Source organism: Larus michahellis, chromosome 1 (genome assembly GCF_964199755.1).
Source record: "Larus michahellis chromosome 1, bLarMic1.1, whole genome shotgun sequence".
Taxonomy (NCBI): Eukaryota; Metazoa; Chordata; class Aves; order Charadriiformes; family Laridae; genus Larus; species Larus michahellis.
Window position 1 is genome coordinate 196,604,395 of NC_133896.1, and position 22,389 is coordinate 196,626,783.

Here is a 22,389-nt window from a genome sequence, read left to right on the forward strand (position 1 = left end):
AATGTTCACAGATGTGTGCCTACTGCACTGTCCTGAGCTCTGTCATGTTGGTAGATTATGCAGATTTCTCTGTATTCTAGAGGTCTTAATGGCAGTCATTGTAGACTAGGGAAATTATGAATGATCGTGAGGGTAGCTGAATGATAGGCAAAATCATAGTCTCTTGTCCTGCACAAAGCAGGTACAGCACTAAAAAAGGGATGGTTGTTTTCCCTAAAGAATCAGAATCCTAGGATACAGTCGACTAACCTAAGAATTGTAAATCAAAGGAACTACCACAGACGGTCATAGGAAAGAAAAAACTGTCCATATGAAGATATTCTCAAAGAATTCTCAAGTATTTTGAATAATCCTCCTTTGAGAGAAAAGCTTTGGCACAACCGGAGTTCACAATGCATCTAGAATAGTTGCTCTTTTGCAGAAGTTGAACAGCTGATTCTCCCTGTCGGCTAACAGCACCAACAATTAGAATGAACAGGATACACAGTGAACTACTTCAGAAAAGTTTCTGAAAGTCCAGTGATCCAGCAATTCGAGCTACATGTCAATTTATGCTCCCTTGGACTACGAAATGCCATACTGAAGTGTTCTGAACTGATGGACCTTTGCAGGCACACAGAATCTGAAAGAATTTACAGAAATAAACTGAGACGTGAAAGAGGCAAGCTTTGAGCAAAAGCCGTAATAGTGCCCTGAGATCTCTAAATTACAGGAGATGGTTCCTTTTTTTGGTTGTGGGTGGATCTTGGGTTGGAAGAAGGTGAGAAAAAAGGGTTCTGTTTTGTCTTATTTTTTGGAAATAAGGAAGTTGAGGAAAGAAATTGTGTTATTTCTAGGGTCCTGCTCTAGGAACCTGCTCTTTTTAACTGCTATTAGTAAAATATATTTTCAGATTCTTAGACGAGGAAGGAAACTACTTTAGAGAGGAAGGAGGTATTAACTGTGCTGGGAACAGGACCTAAACCTAAAAACTTGATATACCAAAGAAAAATATCCCCAAAGTATTAAGTGTCATCTAACTGACATTTTACAAAAATCAGTAAGAAGCTACAGCTGTAAAAAAGTGTAGTTTAAGGGAAACCCATGAATCAAGCAAGTTAATTTGACAACACCGCAATAAGGTTAGTGCAGTAATTACTGGAAATATTGTAAAGAGAGCGTCTGTCCTTCCTTTAGTGGCCAGCCCAGCCTAAACCACGACAAGCGTGAAAGCGTGCATGCCTTATGAACCCCTTCAACACTCACAAAATATTACATAATAATTTTCACTTCTTGAAACAAATGAAAGCACTATTCCTGTTCAATACCACCTCGTTATGCTGCTGCAAATGCATGAACTTAATAAATTTGGAAAGATTTACTACATTTATTATGAAGAAGTATAAGGTTACATTACTTCTTTTTGTATGACCAAAAAACATTTGCAGAAATATTTGTTCAAACAAAATACAGAATCATAGAATCGTTGAGGTTGGAAGGGACCTTTAAGATCATCAAGTCCAACCTTTAACCTACCCTGACAAGAGCCACTTCTAAAACATGTCCCTCAGTGCCCCATCTACCCCTTTTTTTAAACACCTCCAGGGATGGTGAATCCACCACCTCCCTGGGCAGCCTATTCCAATGTTTAATAACCCTTTCAGTGAAAAAATGTTTCCTAATATCCAATTTAAACCTCCCATGACATAACTTGAACCCGTTTCCTCTTGTCCTATCACTTGTCACCAGGGAGAAGAGGTCAGCCCCCATCTCTCTACAACCTCCTTTCAGGTAGTTGTAGAGGGTGATAAGGTCTCCCCTCAGACTCCTCTTCTCCAGGCTAAACAACCCCAGCTCCCTCAGTCGTTCCTCATAAGGTTTGTCCTCCAGACCCCTCACCAGCTTTGTAGCCCTTCTCTGGACACACTCCAACACCTCAATGTCCCTCTTGTAGCGAGGGGCCCAAAACTGGACGCAGTACTCGAGGTGGGGCCTCACCAGTGCCGAGTACAGGGGATGATCACTTCCCTAGTCCGGCTCACCACACTATTCCTGATACAGGCTAGGATGCTGTTGGCCTTCTTGGCCACCTGGGCACACTGCTGGCTCATATTCAGCCGGCTGTCAACCAACACCCCCAGGTCCTTTTCTGCCGGGCAGCTTTTGAGCCACTCTGCCCCAATCCTGTAGCGCTGCATGGGGTTGTTGTGACCCAAGTGCAGGACCCGGCACTTGGCCTTGTTGAACCTCATACCATTGGTCTCAGCCCATCGGTCCAGCCTGTCCAGATCCCTCTGCAGAACCAACCTACCCTCAAGCAGATCAACACGCCCGCCCAGTTTAGTGTCATCTGCGAACTTACTGAGGGTGCATTCAATCCCTTCATCCAGATCATTGATAAAGATATTAAAGAGAACCGGCCCCAGCACCGAACCCTGGGGGACACCACTTGTGACTGGACACCAACTGGATTTAGTACATTTACCACCACTCTCTGGGCACGGCCATCCAGCCAGTTTTTTACCCAGCGAAGAGTACACCTGTCCAGGCCATGAGCAGCCAGTTTCTCCAGGAGAATGCTGTGAGAAACAGTGTCAAAAGCTTTGCAAAAATCCAAGTAGATAACATCCACAGCTTTTCCCTCATCCACTAAGTGGGTCACCTTATCATAGAAGGATATTAGGTTTGATAGGCATGACCTGCCCTTCACAAACCCATGCTGACTGGGCCTGAGCACCCTGTTCTCCTGCATGTGCCGTGTAATGGCACTGAGGAGGATCTGTTCCATGACCTTCCCAGGCACCGAGGTCAGACTGACTGGCCTGTAGTTCCCCGGATCCTCCTTCCGGCCCTTCTTGTGGATGGGTGTCACATTTGCCAACTTCCAGTCAGCTGGGACGTCCCCAGTTATCCAGGACTGCTCATAAATGATGCCAAGTGGCCTGGCGAGCACCTCCGCCAGCTCCTTCAGTACCCTTGGGTGGATCCTATCCGGCCCCATGGATTTGTGCACCTCCAGGTGCTGAAGCAGGTCCCTCACCATTTCCCTTTGGATTACGGGGGCTTCATTCTGCTCCCCATCCCTGTCTTCTAGTTCAGGGGTCTGGGTACTCAGGGAACAACTGGTCCTACTGCTGAAGGCTGAGGCAAAGACTGCATTAAGTACCTCAGCCTTTTCCTCATCCTTGGTCACTATGTTGCCGGCCCCATCTACTAGAGGACAGAGATTATCCTTAGCCCTCTTTTTATTGCTAATATATTTATAGAAGCTTTTTTTGTTGTCCTTGACAACAGAAGCCGGATTTAGTTCTAGCTGAGCTTTGGCACTCCTGATTTTTTCCCTACATAGCTTCACTACCTCTTTGTAGTCCTCTTGAGTGGCCTGCCCTTCCTTCCAGAGGCCATAGATCCTCTTTTTTTCCCTAAGTTGCAACACTAGCTCCCTGTTTAGCCAGGCCAGTCTTTTTCCCCGACGGCTTGTTTTCCAGCACATGGGGACAGCCTGCTCCTGCGCCTTTAAGACTTCCTTCTTGAAAATCATCCAGGCTTCCTGGGCTCCTTTGCCCTGGAAGACTGCCTCCCAGGGGACTTTGTCAACCAGGCTCCTGAAAAGCCCAAAGTCCGCCCTCTGGAAGTCCAAGGTAGCAGTTCTGCTGACCCCCCTCCTTGCTTCTTCCAGAATCGAAAACTCTATCATTTCATGGTCCGTGTTCCCGAGACAGCCTCCAACCGTCACATCCCCCACAAGACCTTCCCTGTTTACAAACAACAGACCCAGCAGGGCACCTTCCCTAGTTGGCTCTCTCACCAGCTGTGTCAGGATGTTATCCCCAGTACATTCCAGGAACCTTCTAGACTGTTCCCTCCCTGCTCTATTGTATTGCCAGCAGATGTCCGGCAAATTGAAGTCCCCCACAATGACAAGAGCTCGCGATCTTGAGACTTCTCCCAGCCGTTTATAGAATATTTCATCTGCCTCCTCATCCTGGTTGGGCGGTCTATAACAGACTCCTACTACGATATCTGCCTTGTTAGCCCTGCCCCTGATTCTTACCCATAAACACTCAGTCTCATTATCACCATCATTTAGGTCAAAGCATTCGTAACACTCCTTAACATACAGGGCCACACCCCCGCCTCTCCTTGCTTGCCTATCCTTCCTGAAGAGCCTATAGGCATCCATGGCAGCACTATAGCTATGTGAGTCATCCCACCACGTTTCTGTGATGGCGACTACATCATAATTATCCTGCTGCACAATGGCTTCCAGCTCCTCCTGTTTGTTGCCCATGCTACGTGCATTAGTGTATAAGCACTTCAGCTGGGCTATTGGTCCTTTCTCCTTTTTGCTGGAGGGAGCCGAAATTCTGCCACCCCCAGACTTATTCCTAAGGAGCCTGGTTACGCCCCCTATCTTTTCCAAGTCTAGTGCCAGCATGCCGCTTTCAGGCTTTTTGCTAGCAAGCTTGGATCTATCCCCATCCCCCTTCGAATCTAGTTTAAAGCCCTGTCAATGAGCCCCGCCAACTCCTGCCCTAAAATCCTTTTCCCCCCTTGAGACAGGCTTTTGCCTTCTGTTGCCAGCAGACCTGGTGTCCTGAAAAGCAGCCCATGATCAAAATATAGTATTAAGTTTGGAATAAAGTACTCCTTGTTTGCACAGGTGATACACTTCTCTTGACTGAATGAATATTTTTAGTTTCAAGGCAGGTTTTAACCATCAACCATATGCAATAGTATTCTTCTTCTCCGAGAAACCTGGACGTGTATTTGGCTATTCACACTATATACATAGCGTAAAAGATATTTTTAACTGTCACTGCCATTAGGGTGTTCGTTGTCATCAAATAATTTAGAGCAATCATTTTCAGCACACCAAATTAATATTATTAGAACCTAAATGTTGATTTTTACTTGTCATTTTTAAAAGTTTTCATTTTCAGAGTACGTGATATGTACTAAAAAACTGAATGCTTACTTCAGATGATACTGCAATTTCAAAAATCAGAAAAAGAAAATTTGGGAATAATCGATGGTAGAAATTCAACAGTGTTCAGGTGGAGTTAGATTCATTTTGAAGCCCTCTCCATTACGCACATTCTGCAGACTTCTGCAAAGTATCTGCATTGTTTTTCTTCATGAAATAATACTACATAGACGGCCATTCCAAGACATAAGTGATTGTTCATACACTTCATCCAAGTGTATGCACGCACCATTAATTTGTCCATGCTGTCCCCTAAATATCACTGGCAAAGCATGAATAAAAAGCTTAACTCTGCTTCAGCAGAACTGTTTGAAACCATGCATTTGAACAGAATTTGTTTATTATGCCTTGTTGAATGTTAATCTGCTGTAACTCAGGTTTTAAACACAAACAGTAGAAAAGAAAGTTATTCTCCTGGTATTCTGTACCAAATACAAAATTGCTCTAACATGATTATGATCCTAAGTCATAAATTTTACATACAAACATATTTCAGCTATGCTTTAAAGAAACAACTTGCATCTTTCAAAAAGCTGGTGGAAATCAAGGTTACGTAGGATACTTGAAGAAATATTCTTTTTTTGCTGAAAACAAATCTCATAGCTCTGCATGATCTTAAGAGGAATATCTGCATGCATACATATCTTCCAAGTATATCTATCAAATATTTTCTTTTTCCAGTTTTACATTTTTTAAGATCCGTTATTACCTTATATCCAGGTCCTAACTGATGGATTGCAAAAATCTGTGCTGGGTTGAGCGCTTCAGTGAATACATATACTGCTCCAAGCTGGCCACAGAACACTCTATTAGCATCAGCAGTCTCCGAAGAGCCAAGAAAACATTTATCGTAGCTCTGTATCAGAAAGAGGAAACGTTGATGAAGTTGAGTCATACAAACGATACAATGAAACATTCACGTACAGCTACTGAAGCCAAAAAATAAAGGGAGACTGTAATTAAAAAAATAAATCAATCATGTATTACTTCACTACCCGATTCCCTGTAATGAACAACTTCATTTTGAATATCGCAGCATTTATTGTTTTACAGGTCAGTGTTACAATGCTGTTATGAGCTGCTGCTAGGATTTGTTTTTTAATAATTGTTCGACATACAACAGAGAAAATTAGAACAGTACATTCAAGTACTAAATAACCTTCTCTATTGCCTTCTAGGAAATATGAAAGCCTTGAAGTTCCTTGAATTATAAACGTAACTCCCACTGCTAACACATGAGAACACGCGCTGAAATGCACTTTTCTTTCACTGTTGTGTTAACAGCTAAACATCTCTAGCAGAAAAAGACAACTATGAACTTTTCTAGTTTGCAACTGGTGCATAGCCTTCCTTTATGACCAGAGCCTATAATGATTTGCTTTGACCTTTTACTCCTCTTCTGTCTTCCACAGTTACAAGAGTTGTTATTTTCCACTCCTCCTTCCAACAACTATCCCTCTGCGCAGACCTTCTGCAGTTCTCCACCTGTACGTTTCCTATTATTTCAGATTTGAAGTGGGGTTTTGTAGATTATTTTTTTTTCTAATTTAAATTAATTTTGCAAGAATGAGGTTAAGTTCTTCTGGTGCTTCCAACAAAAAAGGCTTTCCGATGAAACAAAGTTTAGAACTTAACTGTCTAGAATAAAGATCTGGGGAACAGGAAAACAAGACACAGCACAAGAGGACAACAGCAGGAAGGGCAAGGATCTTTGCAAGGCTATTCTCTCAGCTTCCTTGAGTCACATATATTTTATTTAATGCAATACGGAAACAAGGATCAGGCCTCACTTTTTGAGCTGAATCAGCAAACCAGCAGAATGTGCATTAGCAAGCCTGCTTTTTCATCTTGCTTGGCTGCTGAATTTTACCCTACGAAAAACTTTAGTCAGTCTGGAGAATGGTGAACTGCTACAGTAACCGATCTAGGTGGATAAACTATTAACAAGGAAAAGGGGACTGTGTCTAAAAAGTTACAAGGAAATCAAAGATCTGGAGCTCACCTTTGCAATGAGATGAGGTAAGAAATATCCAGGATTTTATCTCTGATTTATCCTCCCTTTGACCGTATACATCTTCTAATATTTTTTCCTCTTGGAATTTCTAATTTTTTAAATAATTTTTTTGAACAAAACTAAAAAACTTCTGAAAATAACTACATCAAAATTGATTCACAAAGTCATATCCAGGATGCACAGTGCAACAGATGGGGTACGAGACCACTCTGGCTACTGGTAAATCTAATGGTGAAACTTCCTAGCAATTTTCAGTCGGTTCATTAAAGTCTTGGATAGCCTTTACTGACACTTGTGCCATTACTGTCAGAAAATGTGATGCCAATTCATTCAAGCAAACAAAATTCTTATGCTTATTTGAGGAATTTGTCTGAGCTACTGAAGTCACCCTTTTTCCTAGCTTACACTTATACACTCTGAGACATACATTCCAGCCTATTACAAGGATATTTTCCTGGATATCCTTAATTGCACAACAACCATTGTAGCTCTCAATGGATTTTGAGTTTTACATATAATTACATTCTTTATCTGTTTACCTGTAGTAATTTCCAGTTCTGTCTGTTGTCATTCTTACCAGATTATGCTTTTCAATTTCTGGTGCTTCATTCTGGAATGGGTGTTTTCCTTATTTTTAATGGGAGGGGAGGGCTAACTCCTGATTTTCTGGTAATTTTAATTCACTTTTGTTCCAGATGCCAAACAACCCATAAACCTGATTTGTTTATTTATTTATGTAAAAATCAGCACCCAATACTCATAGCTCATTTGGTCTTCCTCCCACTATCTCATATTTCCACGGTTTTACCCTTGACAGACACCAAGTGATCCAAGTTTGTTTGCTTGTTTCTCCACATCCCTGGGAGTATGTCATTAATGACCCCAAGATGAGGTGACTGACAGATCTGTTTCATTCAGTGCCTTGGTCCAAATCCTCCTATTTTATTCACATAAAAAATTAAACTCTTGTGACTTATGGACCTTGTTAATTAAGGACATAACTTTATCCTTAATATGCTTGATGCTTATAACCCTTCTTTCAAAAGCAGCCCAAGTGCTACTGATGTCATCAACCTGTTGGCTTTTCACTGTTTATGTCAACTTTTAAAATCCTTCTGCAGTTTCCTTATCCTACAACAGAAACACAAAGTTCTGTGAAAGACATCAGATCATCAAGTTTATCTTTATCCAGTTATCTGAACAAAAATCTTCCACCAAACTTCCATATCCCTATATTCTACACCTTGAAGAGAAGTTTTATGCTTTCTCTCATGTTACTTCCCATAATTTGGTAAAATTTCTAATCTAATAGCTGTGAAAGCCAAACTCTTCCAATTTAACTTGCATCTCAAAGTGTATTTGATCTCTTATAAATAATTAAGTCCATAAGGCATACAGAGCTGATCATGACTACTGACCAGGTAGCAATTGCACACATTTGGTTATACCCTGTCGTGCATTTCACTTTATCTTTTTGTCATAATCTCTAACTATATTTACTCCTTGGTATATAAACTCATTGAGTTACTTACCCCTAGCTACCGTATCTTGTGTAGCACCCTAACACAATGAATCTCAGCATTGCTATATTTTTTATATTTCATTAAATAGCAATAATGAAGTCGGAGCCAAAAATGGCTCTATGGAAACAGTGTATCAGCAGCATTCACAATGGAAGCAGCTATACAAAGAAGTTTACAGTGTCTTCCCCTTTTTCATCCACACTCATACCTTCCCTCTAACATTCAGGCTGAACATTGTGCAACATTTTTAATACGTGGAGGTCCGCTCAACAAAATCAAAAATCTTGAAGAAGGTTTGAGTAATTTAGAATTTTGCATAGATGACACATTTTGCGCAAATCCGTAGATGAAAACATGTCTATTAAGACAACATACATTTGTGAAAAATATGGATGTGAAGCCTTAATTACTACTTCATGTAATATCCTATATCTTACTGCCCGTATTACAGAAACAGTTAACCCAGTGACTTCATGGCTACGTATAAATAAGAATGAATTAGAAGAAATACAAGAAAAAAAATCATTAAAAATGAAAAAAAAAAAAAGCCTCTTATTACACTTTTACCCTTTTTGTCACCTGCATCTTTACTTCAGTGTCTTCCAGGGTACATGTGAAAATTGTAGACTGAGGTATTCTTCAGTTCTTGTTTAGATACAAGATGTAAATGTCAGATATTGAAAAAAAATGTCATAAAAATATAAAAGAATTATAAGGCAAGATCAATTTGGGAAAAAATAAAATGAAAAAAAAATTCACAGTCTCTACCAAGACATGCTTAAAAAAAATAAATTCAACTCAGTCTCTTAATCTTAAACTCAATAATGCCAATCTAATCAATGTTTTATTAATCTAAAAAATACTTAATCATAATGCATTTTGTTCAGTGGTAGCTTTGACACAGTAAGCAACTGAAAAACGTAGTGTTTCAAACCCTACATCTCAATTATCTTACAATGTTCCTGTATAAGAAAAGACTGAAAAGAATAAGGTTCACTTAGTTGACAATATACAACTCCTGTCCTTTTCTCACTTTTCATTGTTTTCACAACCTGTAGTGTTAAATCTATCAGTATAATCTACATAAATAGTGATACGCAATATATAATGTAAAAAAAAGAAGAAGAATTGTCTGACTTGCATAGTTTTTTGTTTTCCCCCAAGACTATTATGGTAAGGTATTTTCTTGTCATCTTGCAGGAGAGTAAAGTTATACCCAAGTGGAAGAGTATGAAGGTAGGAGTTAACAAATAACTGGATAATTGCTCAAGACTTTTCAAGGGAATACTTTTAACAACTCAACCTTTATATGAAACAAGAAAGTTCTAATACAGGTAAAACAAGAGTTTCTCTTCATAGATAATGTATAATAGTGCTTAGGAGCCTACATACACACTCCCTTATTTTCCTTTTTATGCCTTTCACACACTGTTGCATTCATAAATATTTCCTGAATTTCTCCTATTTTCAATTCTATTTCCAACTTCTGATATAACAGATTTTTGTTATTAAAAAATAGAGAGCTAACGATAACTAGAGTCTTTCATAACTTAGTCTGTTCTCCAGCAGACAAAGTAAAACCTTGTCAGAAACTTAAAAGACTTCCATCAAAACATCTAAAGCTTGGTAAATCAATGCCACTTTAAGAGAACATTGTACTTCTGTTACATGAGAAAGTAGAAGGGAATAGTGTGAAGAAAATATGAATAGAAGGAGCAGCTCTTCCTGCTAAGTATTTCTGATTAAGGATTACAGATCCCCACACCATATAACTAGAAACTCAGCCCAGATCCTCTGAGACCTCAGCTGGCTTTTCAATCATCACATTCTCACCTATCACAAAAATGTTTATGTTACCAAGGAGAAACCATGCTCTGCAAAAACTGAAAGGCTTGCCTTTTCTTGCAAGTAAAAATGCTACCAAGAAAACAAAGAACGATGATCAGAAGCTTTGGCAAGCAGAGTCCTCCTATTTTAATATTTAAACTCTCCCTTTCAAATCCAACTTTGCCTCTAGAATACAGCAAAAGACAGTCAATTTCCTTAAGTACAAAAGAGCTTCCTTATCCTATACAGGCAGTCAGAAACAACTGAGAATTACATTATAAATAAGAAATAACAAAAGTGTAGCAAGCTGATGAATTGAGCACCTCTGAAAGTCTAGCACAGCTTTAGCTGTGAAGGCAAAGCACAAGAGAATCATTTCGTCTGCCTTCCCCATCCAAAACTTTGGGTCAGAAAGAGTGCCTATTTTCTGCATCATTAGGTGTAGACTCTCAAACCTTCCAAAGTAGACGGTATGAAAAGAAAGCACAACATTTTGTTTTTTAAACTTACATAGATTTCATTAAAATAATTTAAATATGAAAAATATGAAAATGAATGCATTTCCTGTAAGAATATACTATTCATTTGAACTCAGTCCAGTTATCGGATATAGGTGTATCTACAGGTAGGCACACGTGCAACCTTCTCCAGGTAAAAATGACTGGTTTCTGCCTGGGGGGCAAGCAGATGCAAGATCACTGCGCCTTTGCTCTGAGCTGCCCATGCTGTGTAACTGCGTGTCTCTCAGTCTCTTTTAGCTTGATTGGATGTCCAATAAAGGAGGACATCTCTCTGTACAAAGTTTACCACTGAAGAAAATTGCTTAGTATTTCAGTGATGAAATTTTCTAGCAATCAATTTGTACTTGCTAACAATATTAATTAAATATTAATACCTTAATACTTAGCACAGCATTTTTAATATTGGTCAACTGCCTATTAACTAGTCAATATGTCTAGTCAAATAATAAAAGGCAAAATGTACTTGTTACTGGGAGACAGATGTTAGACTTCAGTCTTGGCTTAATATTATAAATCTTGACACTTCTCCATGCTCCTGTTTTCTAGCTTTTACTTTTTATCTCTCTCTCTATCTTGTTGGCTTAAAACTGTAAACTGTGCAGAGAAGAAATGATCCCTTACTATACTTATACAGTGCTTAAAACAATATGACTCTGATCATAGTTCAGGCTAGTCAGTTCTACTGCAATTAAAAAAAAACTACTTAAAATTTAATGTTCAATAAGACAAAAAGCATAGAAATCTTTTAACCATTAACAAATATTTCTTCTTGAATTCAACACAGAACTTAGTGTGGTACAAAAATGAGTATTTTTGCATACATTGGCAGTATGCATAGTCATTTGGCAGAATGAATCAGTTTTTCTCAAGGACCTTTCTCAAGCTAAATCTGTAAAATCTGTAAATCTATTACATTTTCCTAGGGAAAAAGCTAAGAATTAATCCACTGTTATCACTGTTCTTTCTACAGTATCTCATATTAAAAATATTAGCTATAACAGTGTCTCCAAACAAAATCTCTGAGAATTTCACTAAAATAGCTATGCAAAATACAGCCCCAAATCCTCAATGTTCTAAAAAATATTACTATATAAAATCAATAATATTACATTTTATTAAGTACATAACTAAAGAAGATAGATTAAAGAGAAAGTTAAAAAAGGGAAAATTTGCAAAGATCTAGAGAAAACAAATATAGTACATTTTTTCCACTTCAATTTACTTTAAAATGAAAAGCTGTGAGAAACGAAAAAAATAAAATCTTACATCATTCGTGTTAACATGCCAGGCCATGTCACCATAGGATACCAGCTGACCATTCACGTAACATCGTATTTCACTGTTTCTCCATCGATTATAGATGTGTACAATGCTTATCATGTACCACTGGAAAGACATGGAAAATCAGCATACAGTGACAGTTTTTGTGCTATAAAACATGAAGTTAATGAATGGCATTAAAAATAAGCGACCAGTCTCGTAAAGTTATACAAACAGATGAATCCTTGCAAACTCATAAAATTAAAAGTCAGGTCAGTGGAACTTCAAGTCCAGTCAGTAGAACTGTGCCTAAATGTAATGATGTTCCTACCTGCATCCCTTTATGGGATTAGAGCCAAAAATGCATACATACAATTAAAAAGTTGAACACACATCCATTCCTGAAAGTGTAATTTAATCTAAAAACTATACACTGTTACACAAAACACAACTGAGTTCTAACGGGAAATACAGTTCTATGTGCACTTACATTAACAAATTCATATCACATATCTCTGGCTTTTCATCATAGATCTGTTACAAATTATTAAATGAAAGGAAAAAATTCACAACAGCAAATTTTACGGCCCAGTTTAAGATATTATCTTGATTGCTTCATATGTTTTTCTTCCTCTGTTCTTTACCATTCCACCAATTTTTTAACAGCTGTCATATCCTTAAAAATGCATTATATAATCAAACTGAGAAAGCATCGTGATAAACTGCTTCCAAGTACAACTATGGTGATCTTTCAAATAATCGGTTCAACAGGTATCATTTTGCCCGTGATGATGAGTAAGTTCAAGAAGAAAACCATAAGTTTCCTTTTAAACCAAACCTTTAAACTCATTTAAGACTAGGAATGGAAATTTAATCTTTAAGGTCTGCAAATCAACTCGTACTTAACTATAACGGGTGTCTTTATTATTTCAAAAAATATAAAATCCAAACAAAAAAGGACATACTGGAGAAAGTCCAGAAAAGGCCACAAAGATGATTGTGATCGAAGCCTCTGACACATGAGAGGCTGAGACCTGGGTGTGTTTAGTCTGGAGAAGAGAAGGCTCAGGGGGATCTTATCCATATGTATAAGCACTGAATGGGCAGGGGATAAAGAAGACGGAGCCAGAGACTTCTCACTAGTATCCAGTGACAGGACAAGAGGCAATGGGCACAAATTGAAATACAAGAGACTCCATTTAAACATATGTAAGAAGGCTGGTAGCAAGGAGGTAAGGAGTAAGGGTGGTCAAACACTAGCACAGGTTGCTCAGAGAAACTGTGGAGTCTCCTTGCTTGGAAATATTCAAAACCTGACTGGACAACATCCAGAGCAACCTGATCTAGGTGTCCCTTCTTTGAACAGGAGGCGAGACTAGAATGTCTCAACATGTCCCTTTCCAATCATTGATTCTGTGAAAAAGTCATCTCATCTGCCTTGAAAACACCATTTCATATTTAAATATTTTTTAATAGTAATTTAGAATTTACTAGTCTTCCCTTTCTTGGTATCTGCTTCAATTATTATCTTTTGATTTTTATGTACAGCTAAGTCTCATTTTTTCAAAGCAGAGAACTTCTGCATCCCTCAGGGTATTATTTTAATAAGTCACTTGGTGGCTCTCTCCCTGAGATGGGCTACGTAGATACAGAGCCTACCAATATAACAATCTCCCTCTCTGTATCAGAGAAAATAAAAGCAAAAATTTTTCATGTATTGATTTTGAAATCAGAGCACAGAATTACAAATAAAAAAAGCATGAAGCATGCAGCAAAATATATTTTGACAATAATCATTGCAGTAGTCCTCAAATTGAGCTGTATTCTGTTACATAACTATAATATCTACATATACTAGAATACACGTATTTTTCCACATCTGTTTCCAGGTCTTTAAAAAGATATTTTCACACACACACCCTTAAAACCTACAGTTAACAGAAGTGGGGAGAAAAACCCTACTAATCATACAGCAGTACGTAAGAGTATCTCACTTCTTGCCCATCCAAGTGAACGGATTTATTTGGTAATACTAGATTAAAGATGTACTGCTACAGCTCTGGCTTCTGAAGTCACGTATGGCCACTCTAATTTTATTTTTTTTTCCAAGCAACAATGAATAAGTATTTTTTGTGGGACATTCCCCCGACCCACAAAAAAAAATTAATCAAACACATAACTCGATAAGAAACGTTGTCCCCCAATTTGTCAGAAGATTCTATTTCAGAAAGGAACACCCATCATAAATTCAACAAAATATTTATAACTCAAAGTCTAGAAGCTTAACTGGTAGCTATGCTAATCAGAAACTAAGTGCAAACTGCATGACTAGAGCCCTGTTTTCATCAACACTTCTTTTCCAAAGCTTCCACACCATCTCTTAGAAGAAAAATTCCCTTGTCCTCTTTCCTTCAAAGGTTAATTTACCAATAATCTCCACTAAGTGATGATGATTTTAAATACCCTCATCTGAACAGCAGGCATTCTTTGCAAAACCACTATTCAAAGTTGAACCTTTTATAACTATTTACTCATATTTCCAGTTCTGATATTTTTGTAGCAGAAATCAGCTCACAATCATAAGCCCCAAGTTTTATCCATTTATCTTCTGTGATTTTTCTTTCACAGCACTTTAAGAGCATTTCTGACAACATGCCAGTTTGTAAGACTGTCCCTCTCTGTAGCTTAAGCTTAACAGATGACTCATTCATTTGGAAATAAACAGTTCATTACTTTTGTTGAAAAGCTGTCTACAGAGCCTATAAGGAACTAAAATGGGCAATGCTATCTTGGGAGAGCTTTGGTGTCCATGTCAAACTTTGGAAAATTATATAATCTACTTTTTAAAATCTTTTTGTGCTCGTGTTAGCCAACATTCATGCACATGCAGCTTCCTTTAGTTAAGGTCTCCTTTCTTCTTTTTTTGATGCAACTTTTTTTGATCTTTAGCATTGCTGCTGTGTCAGAGCACTACCTATGTCTGTTATTCTGACCCACAAGGCCAGCTCTACAAAAAACATTGAGCTCTTCTTTACTTGAATACACATGCACTCACACAGTCTATCCCAGCTCATCATCATAACTTATCCAGTAAAATATTTGCTCTTTTGCCTCCTGCGCTTGAATTAACTAAATTTACATTTTAAACTGTAATTTCTCTTTAGCCAGGGAAGTATTCAAGTATTAAGAAATGGTTTACTCTTTGTGTCATATTTGTCACTAGTATCAATCTAGATAAAATGAGTAACACAGGTTTTCAAAGCTAGTTCCTAAAATAGAGGATGACAAACTCCACTGATTTAAGTCCATAATGCATTCTTATCGACAGGAAAATAAAGGTCCTCCTGAAAAACTTGGGGTGCTTACTGTAAGGTCCTGGTAATCAATTACTATCTCTTATATTGATTTCTATGCCTTTTCTACTGACACTTCCTCTGACTCTGCCCCATCGACTCATCTTGTAGTAAACAATGATGCAAATAATTCATTTAGCTTTTTTGTTACAATACTATATTCTTCAAGGGCTCCTATTAAGTCTTAGTCATCTAATTGCCCCTATGGACTGGAAAAAAAAAATCTGAACTGTCTTATTATTTTACATATAATTTACTATAACTGACACTTTTCTAAGTATTCTTCATTTTGATACAACTTCTGCTTTCTGAAGAACTTCTTGTTACTTAAAATGGTCTCTGCTTTGCTATTTATCTGTGCTCAGGTACGCTGTGAGGAGCTTTCAAACTTCCTATTGGATTTTTTTGGACTAATGGTATACCTGCTCTTAGCCTTTTGTATCTTTGCATTTAAGCAACATCACTAGCACTATCAAACACCTCCATCTTTTAACTGCTCCTCCTCCTTTTTTATTTTTTGATCTTCCCCAATTCATCACAGATGCTATAACCATCCTTATCATGTGGCTAACAATTTAATTTGAGTAGTATGGTTTTCCTACTTAGTTACTGATTTTCAGTGCACAGAAACTCATTTATTTTTACAACAAACTTATTTATCTGATTAGGTTAAGAATTGAACACAGGGCACCATTCCTCTATTGGCAAGACCTGCGCCACTCTCACTCGCAACTGTAAGTACAATTTGAAATGAGTGTCCACTGACAGTCAAGTCAACAAAGCTTCTGATACTTCTATTATGTCAATAACCTTATTTAAAACAGACATTCCGGTTTCTCTTATTTTTTTAGATATGCAGAAGCAAGCATATATGTATGTCTCATTATCTCCTATTATCTATATCTCACTTATGTGAATGTTCTTTGCTGATGCTGTACAGGCATTTTGTTGATTTCTCTCCTGTTCTGTATCTGAGGACATGGTTTTCAGGATTTTAGTACTACACAATGAACCAAACCGAGTTGTATAATATCACACACAATTTTTCTTCAACTTTTAGTTGAAAAAGTCTTTTTTTTTTTTTTTTTTTAAATTTTTGAAGTCAATAATACAGTTTTCTTTTAAGTTCATCCTCCGGTCCCCTTCCCTATATCATTTGCTCAAAAATGCACCAAGACCATGCCTTTCTGCTATAACAAGAGCTTCCTTAGGTAGTACTCAAAGACACTTCAGATAACAGCCTGTCAATTTTTTTATACTGCTGAAATCTTTCAAGCTTAACTACTCACTGCTGAGTAAGCCATATTCCTACTCCATAGCACAGTACAATCAGAGAGATGAGGCTTCACACACACTATGTATTTCCAAATGGGTGACTTATTTCAGTCTATACTACAATTAAGTAAAGGTGTTCAGGATTAGAAACACCAAAAAAAGCTGTTTGCTCTCAACTATAGCACACTCCTGTTCATACTTATACAAGGATTGATGCCAAGGCTGGAAGTCAAGGGAGTGAAATTTACCGGGGGTTACTACTACACAAAAATTTCACTTTGGAGTCCCAAAAAGCAGTATAGACATGTTAAACACAACACTGCCAAAGCCAGTTTATAGCTCTGTTGAGAGGTCAGTCTATTATACTACACCCACATTTTCTATTTGGGGATATTATGACCAAATTTCTCCATGTATTTTTATAAATACTTGCTTTTCCAACGTTAAAATGCACTAATTAAAACCTAAATTTACCACATAACACATCTTAAAGTTTTAAATTAAGATTACATATTATTCTGTCAGTGGTTTCATATGACATAGTTAACAGTGGGAAGATCTTCACATGAATTTAGTATCTGCCTACAGAAAGCTTTTGACCAGGTGGGTTGAATATATAATTTTACTGTGATTCAACAAAAATGTAAAAAAAAAGATTATTCAGAAGTTTGATGAGAATGATGTTTCTGGCAAAAGCTATTGCTGAAGTGTCTACCTCTGGAAGTGAAGGGCTGGAAAATAGTATATCTGATGACAAAAAATGACACTTCTCTAGTCTTTGGACAGTAAACTGCTTTGTAAATGGGCACACCTTTTTTTATTTAATACATATCTACACATTCAACGCTTGCACAGGGGAACCAATGTAATACCTAAGTAACATGAACAAAATGAATCTACATGTTAAACAGGATGTGTTTTGACTTGTTAGAGTCAGGAATTATATTTGACAAGTTTTCTTTCCTCCATTAGTGTTATGTACCTTCCCACATACATGTATACACAACTTATTAATTGAAAAAATGCATCATATGAAACCACTTGCAAACATATTCTAGATTTATTTCAAATACTTTCTAAATCTGACATACGATCCAAAGAGTATGAAGCACGATCTTTGACAAATATAAAACTGGCATGGAAGTTATATTTGGACTTCAGCAGATTATTATTTGAAACTGATATTCATATAATGAGATATACATGTACTAGTATTTCAGAATTAACTATTTTAAGTAGAAAGCAAGAGCTAAAATTTTCCAGGTGTGGCGTGAAAGAAACTAGTAATTCATAATAAAAATTATGAAAAGAGTCTCTTGCTTAAATATGAAAGACTGCTTCTTCATCGACAAGTAAAGAAATGATCAGCTAGGTCCCAAATGCTTGTTTATCAATAATATAATCCAAAAGTTAACAATTCCATTTGTTGAGTATCAGTAGCATCAGACGTGCTACTTTAGAAGAAAAAACTGAACTGCCATCAAAACTCTTTTCTGACTATAAAATTAAATAAAATTTGCAAAACAGAATTCATTTCAATTCATTCATTTCAATACACTCAGCAGATACGTCTTTATAAGGCTTTATACATCCCTGAGTAATATGCTAGAAAAAGACATTACTATGTTTTAAAAAATACCACAAATAACCTCAAAGCTACATGATAGAATTAGAATCAGAGATTCTGAATAACAAACACATACCAAGACAAATAGTAGAACATAAAGCTGATGAGTGAACGATGGCATTCCCTCCCTAAGAGACTGGTTTCTCAAAACAAAACAAGCACTGAAATTCAATCTACAAATTCTAAGGCCATAAAATCAGAAATGAGCTTCACAGCAAAATACATACAAGGCTGTTATCGATGACAAACACATAACGCTCGCTGTACAGAAAAGGCAATGCTTCAGTCAACTAACTGAAATATTGAAGCCAGCAGAATCATTGTTCTCCTAGGACTACTAGGCATACAGTAGAAATGAACATTAATATGATCTAGAAAAATAATCAAGATTTACTATGAAAAATGAGAAATCCCAAAACACCACTGACACAGAAGAAAGTTCAGAGCCTTATATCTCCCAGTAACAGATAAGGAAACTGTAGCATTGCCAGCAAAATTGTTCCAGGCACCGAAGTTACCAAGTACTGAATGTTCAGAAATAGAATGATGACCTTTTAAAAAGAAAATACAATCATTTTACAAATACTGAAAATTCTTCTCTATCTGAAGCTAATTAAGCAGTATTTTTAAAAACAAGTTGATTCCATAGAAATGTTACTTATAAATTATTACATTTTTCTTGAATTGATTCTGGTCTGTAACTGACCTAAAACTTTGCATGGCCATCAGAGAAGCTACTTATAAATAAGCAATTATAGATTATTAGTACCATTATGGCACTAAAGGGATTTTAGCACTTCTTTCAGGACATACTTTGCAACTTTTTTGTTGTTATTCTTTATTGTGAATACCACTTTGCTTACCTTGCGTGGCTGAAAGTCATACTTCACACAGTGCTGGAAACCTTTGCCTTTTGACTTCAATGATGTAACTATTAAGCAGTTGCCAACAAAATGAGCAGAATACCCAACACCTTTGCTAGTGCGGAAACTGAAAAAAAAGAATTATTAATGAAATTAGAAAAAGAGGAATTACTGTATAACAAAACAAGGTCCAAATATTACTTTAAATTGCCTTGACAAAGAAAAGAAATTAGTCTCCACAGCATTTCTTTGGGAAGAGCTACTAACCGTCATCACTAACTTGATTCTAGGCTACGTTCCAAAAATCAGTGTGTTTTTTTTTTTCCTTTACAAACATCCAAGATGGTAAATATTTTATCTGTCAGGTTTTTCCCTCAGTTTCCTAATTCATCGTCATTTAAAATAACACATCTGATTTAAGTTGTAAAGAAAAATCAATCACAGAACAAATGCGAGATGCCTTGTAATTTTACGGGGTTGGGAGAACAATGCAGCCGGTATGACAAACCAATTTGGATTCAAGGTAATTACTACACACAAGAATTAGCTCTTTTTCAAGACTTATGATTTAGTTATGCTAATGATCTATGAAGCTTTAACCATCCGAGTTGTGGATTTATTTTCATTTGTCAAATTGATAAAAGACTGCAATTTTAATTTAAGTAAGTTTAGTAAGGGCTTTCCTGTGACAAATATCGTATAGAAAGATAATGCAGAAAGCTCAGACATTTCTCTAATTATATTTGAAAACAAAAGAATTGTAAAGAGAAATTCTGGACTTCTTAAAAGACATTTTGCAAAGACAGCTGGTGGAAATTAATGAATGGCATTACACAGCGCATTTTTAAAAAGGTAAGTCCATATCTACAGCTAAGTCTTATTCCCTTCTGAAAAGCTAAGTACAATAAAGAAAACCCTGCTATCATTAATATGGAGCACAATTTATACAGCTTTTAGCCTATATTTTTTTTTAAACTCATTACCAATCAGGTTATAAAAATAACCAATGGCTGAAATAAAAGGTCTAAGTGGTGAACTTAATAGATAACTTCTGAAAAGCAACTTTTCAAGTATAAGAAAAGAAAACATGACCAATTTTGAACATTTGTATATACTCCTGTAGCTCACTAATTAACACTTCCTCATTTCCTTAATGTTGGTGACATAAAATAATTTCATTTTTACATAATGATGTTTTAAATGGTTTCATTGTTGTAACATTTTCATCCAACACTTTTACTAGGTTTTTCATAGTAGGATTAAGAGGTGAAAGGCACATGCAAATACCAAGTTCAGATTTCATCTTACTTGCTGCTGAAATTCTACAGCTTTCATCCACCCAACTACATAAATACAATCTTAACGTGCAGAAAAATTCTATAGCTATAGACCTAATTCCATCTTCTGAAACTTACAGTTAAATCTGTACATTAATGAAGGAGAGAATCAGATTTTTCTCTTTCCTCATTGTCAAAAATATAGCGGATAAACCATGACGTTCTGAAAAAAAGAAACACCTTACAAGATGGGTGATGTGACTAGACCCTGAGGTGGCCAGAGCTTAGATGTTCTTCTCCTATGAGGGAATTTTTAAATTTTAAAAATTTAAAGTGCTTAATTGTTAAACCACTTTTGTTATGATTAATTAGAATATTCTATTAAATGTGAAGATCAGAGTGATCAGGCTAAACAGGAGTAATAACATCCATAGATGACTCTTCTCCGTCTCAATGGGACCTAGCACAGAAGTCCTTATATCCAGCCTTGATTACAGTCATCTTCTGAGTTGCAGAATACTACCTGCATGATCTCTGGTCATCAAAGTGGTTCTCTTGGTCTTGAGGCATGGCTTGGTTTGCTCTTTCCCTTTAGCAACCCGTTAAGGTGCTTCAGAAGCTCTATTTTCTCAAATTTAGGCTGTGGTTTGTTCATTCTTCCATCTGCCTCTATACATCGTACACAATTTTCTCTCCCCTCAAGCTGCTGTGCTGGAAAGGAGCATTATTCCCTGCCACAGCCCTTTGTACAGGCTTCCACGCAACCCTCCTTGCAAAAAAAAAAAAGGGCACTCTTACAAAGCTAAAAAAATCCTCTCTAAATAAACCTAAGATACAATCTAAGAATGAAGAGAAAATTTACATACTGTTCATCACCACTGACCTCAACAGTGAAGACAATTTATAACACTGCCATCCTTCCATATCTTTTGAAGGCTATTTTTAACACAGATCATTTCAATGATTTGGCTTCCACAATGATCTCCTAGGCAGCTATACCCCGCAACAAAAGGAACAGTGAATAGCCTCATGGGAGAACGTTACTCATACAAGTATATAACCTGCATTACTTATATACTCAAATAACCCGCACAACCACAGTACCGAATTTTGTACAATAACATGAAGGTTAAAAACCTTAAAATAAGGCTATTACAATAAGCACAACTAATGTGCTGTGGGCTAGTTTGAGACTCTGATTTACCTCCTTGGGGGTTTACACCATTCAAAGAACTTTTCACCAGGTAGCTGCATCTCTCACAATGTCATATTTGTTTCTCAGCAACAAAAGCCATCTCTACAAGCTAAAATGGTTTTGGCTATAACAGAATCTCAATTTGAAGGATATAAAAAAAAAATACATAGATTGACTATGTTCTGACATATGCTGTAGCGTTATTTGATTAGAGATGTCAAATGTTTGTTTTTTTTTTTAAATTACCAACAATCAATCATTCTAAATACCATCACATTTTTACCTGCTAAAACACTATTTAAATTGTGTAAAATGCATCCTACTACTTTGAACAGGAGCTAGGAAGCATTTTGTTATACACTGGAAATACTCTGTAAAAAAGAATGGCTCTCGAAGAAATATCTACACTTTCAAAATTTTTCCCTTTCCTAACCCCCACAGGGTTGATTTTGTCACCATTATGGTCAAACCAGATCATTCCTGAAATTTTAGGCACTGAACTGTCCTTAGATGTGTAACTTGCTGGAGTTCAGCATATGAAGACAAGAAAGCAATGAAATAATGAAAAAATAGTTCATTTCTTAGCAGGAATCTTCTTTTGGAATAGAATGAATGATTTTCTAAACATGAAGCTTAACCAAGATTTTACTTTTTTGCCCAAATGAATTAGCATTTTAATACAACGGCA

General features: G+C 36.8%; 1 protein-coding gene across 11 annotated transcripts in view; it reads right to left on the reverse strand.

Moving 5' to 3' along the window:
• NBEA (neurobeachin) overlaps positions 1 to 22,389 on the reverse strand; it is a 512,894-nt gene that overhangs the window by 385,516 nt on the left and 104,989 nt on the right. For all 11 annotated transcript variants that reach the window (XM_074567614.1, XM_074567653.1, XM_074567643.1 and 8 more), the window contains exons 6-8: positions 19,230 to 19,356; positions 12,118 to 12,237; positions 5,676 to 5,822 (exon numbers count right to left, since the gene is read on the reverse strand). In XM_074567614.1, the coding sequence (XP_074423715.1) occupies positions 5,676 to 5,822; positions 12,118 to 12,237; positions 19,230 to 19,356 (394 nt within the window). The remainder of the gene's footprint in view (positions 1 to 5,675; positions 5,823 to 12,117; positions 12,238 to 19,229; positions 19,357 to 22,389) is intronic.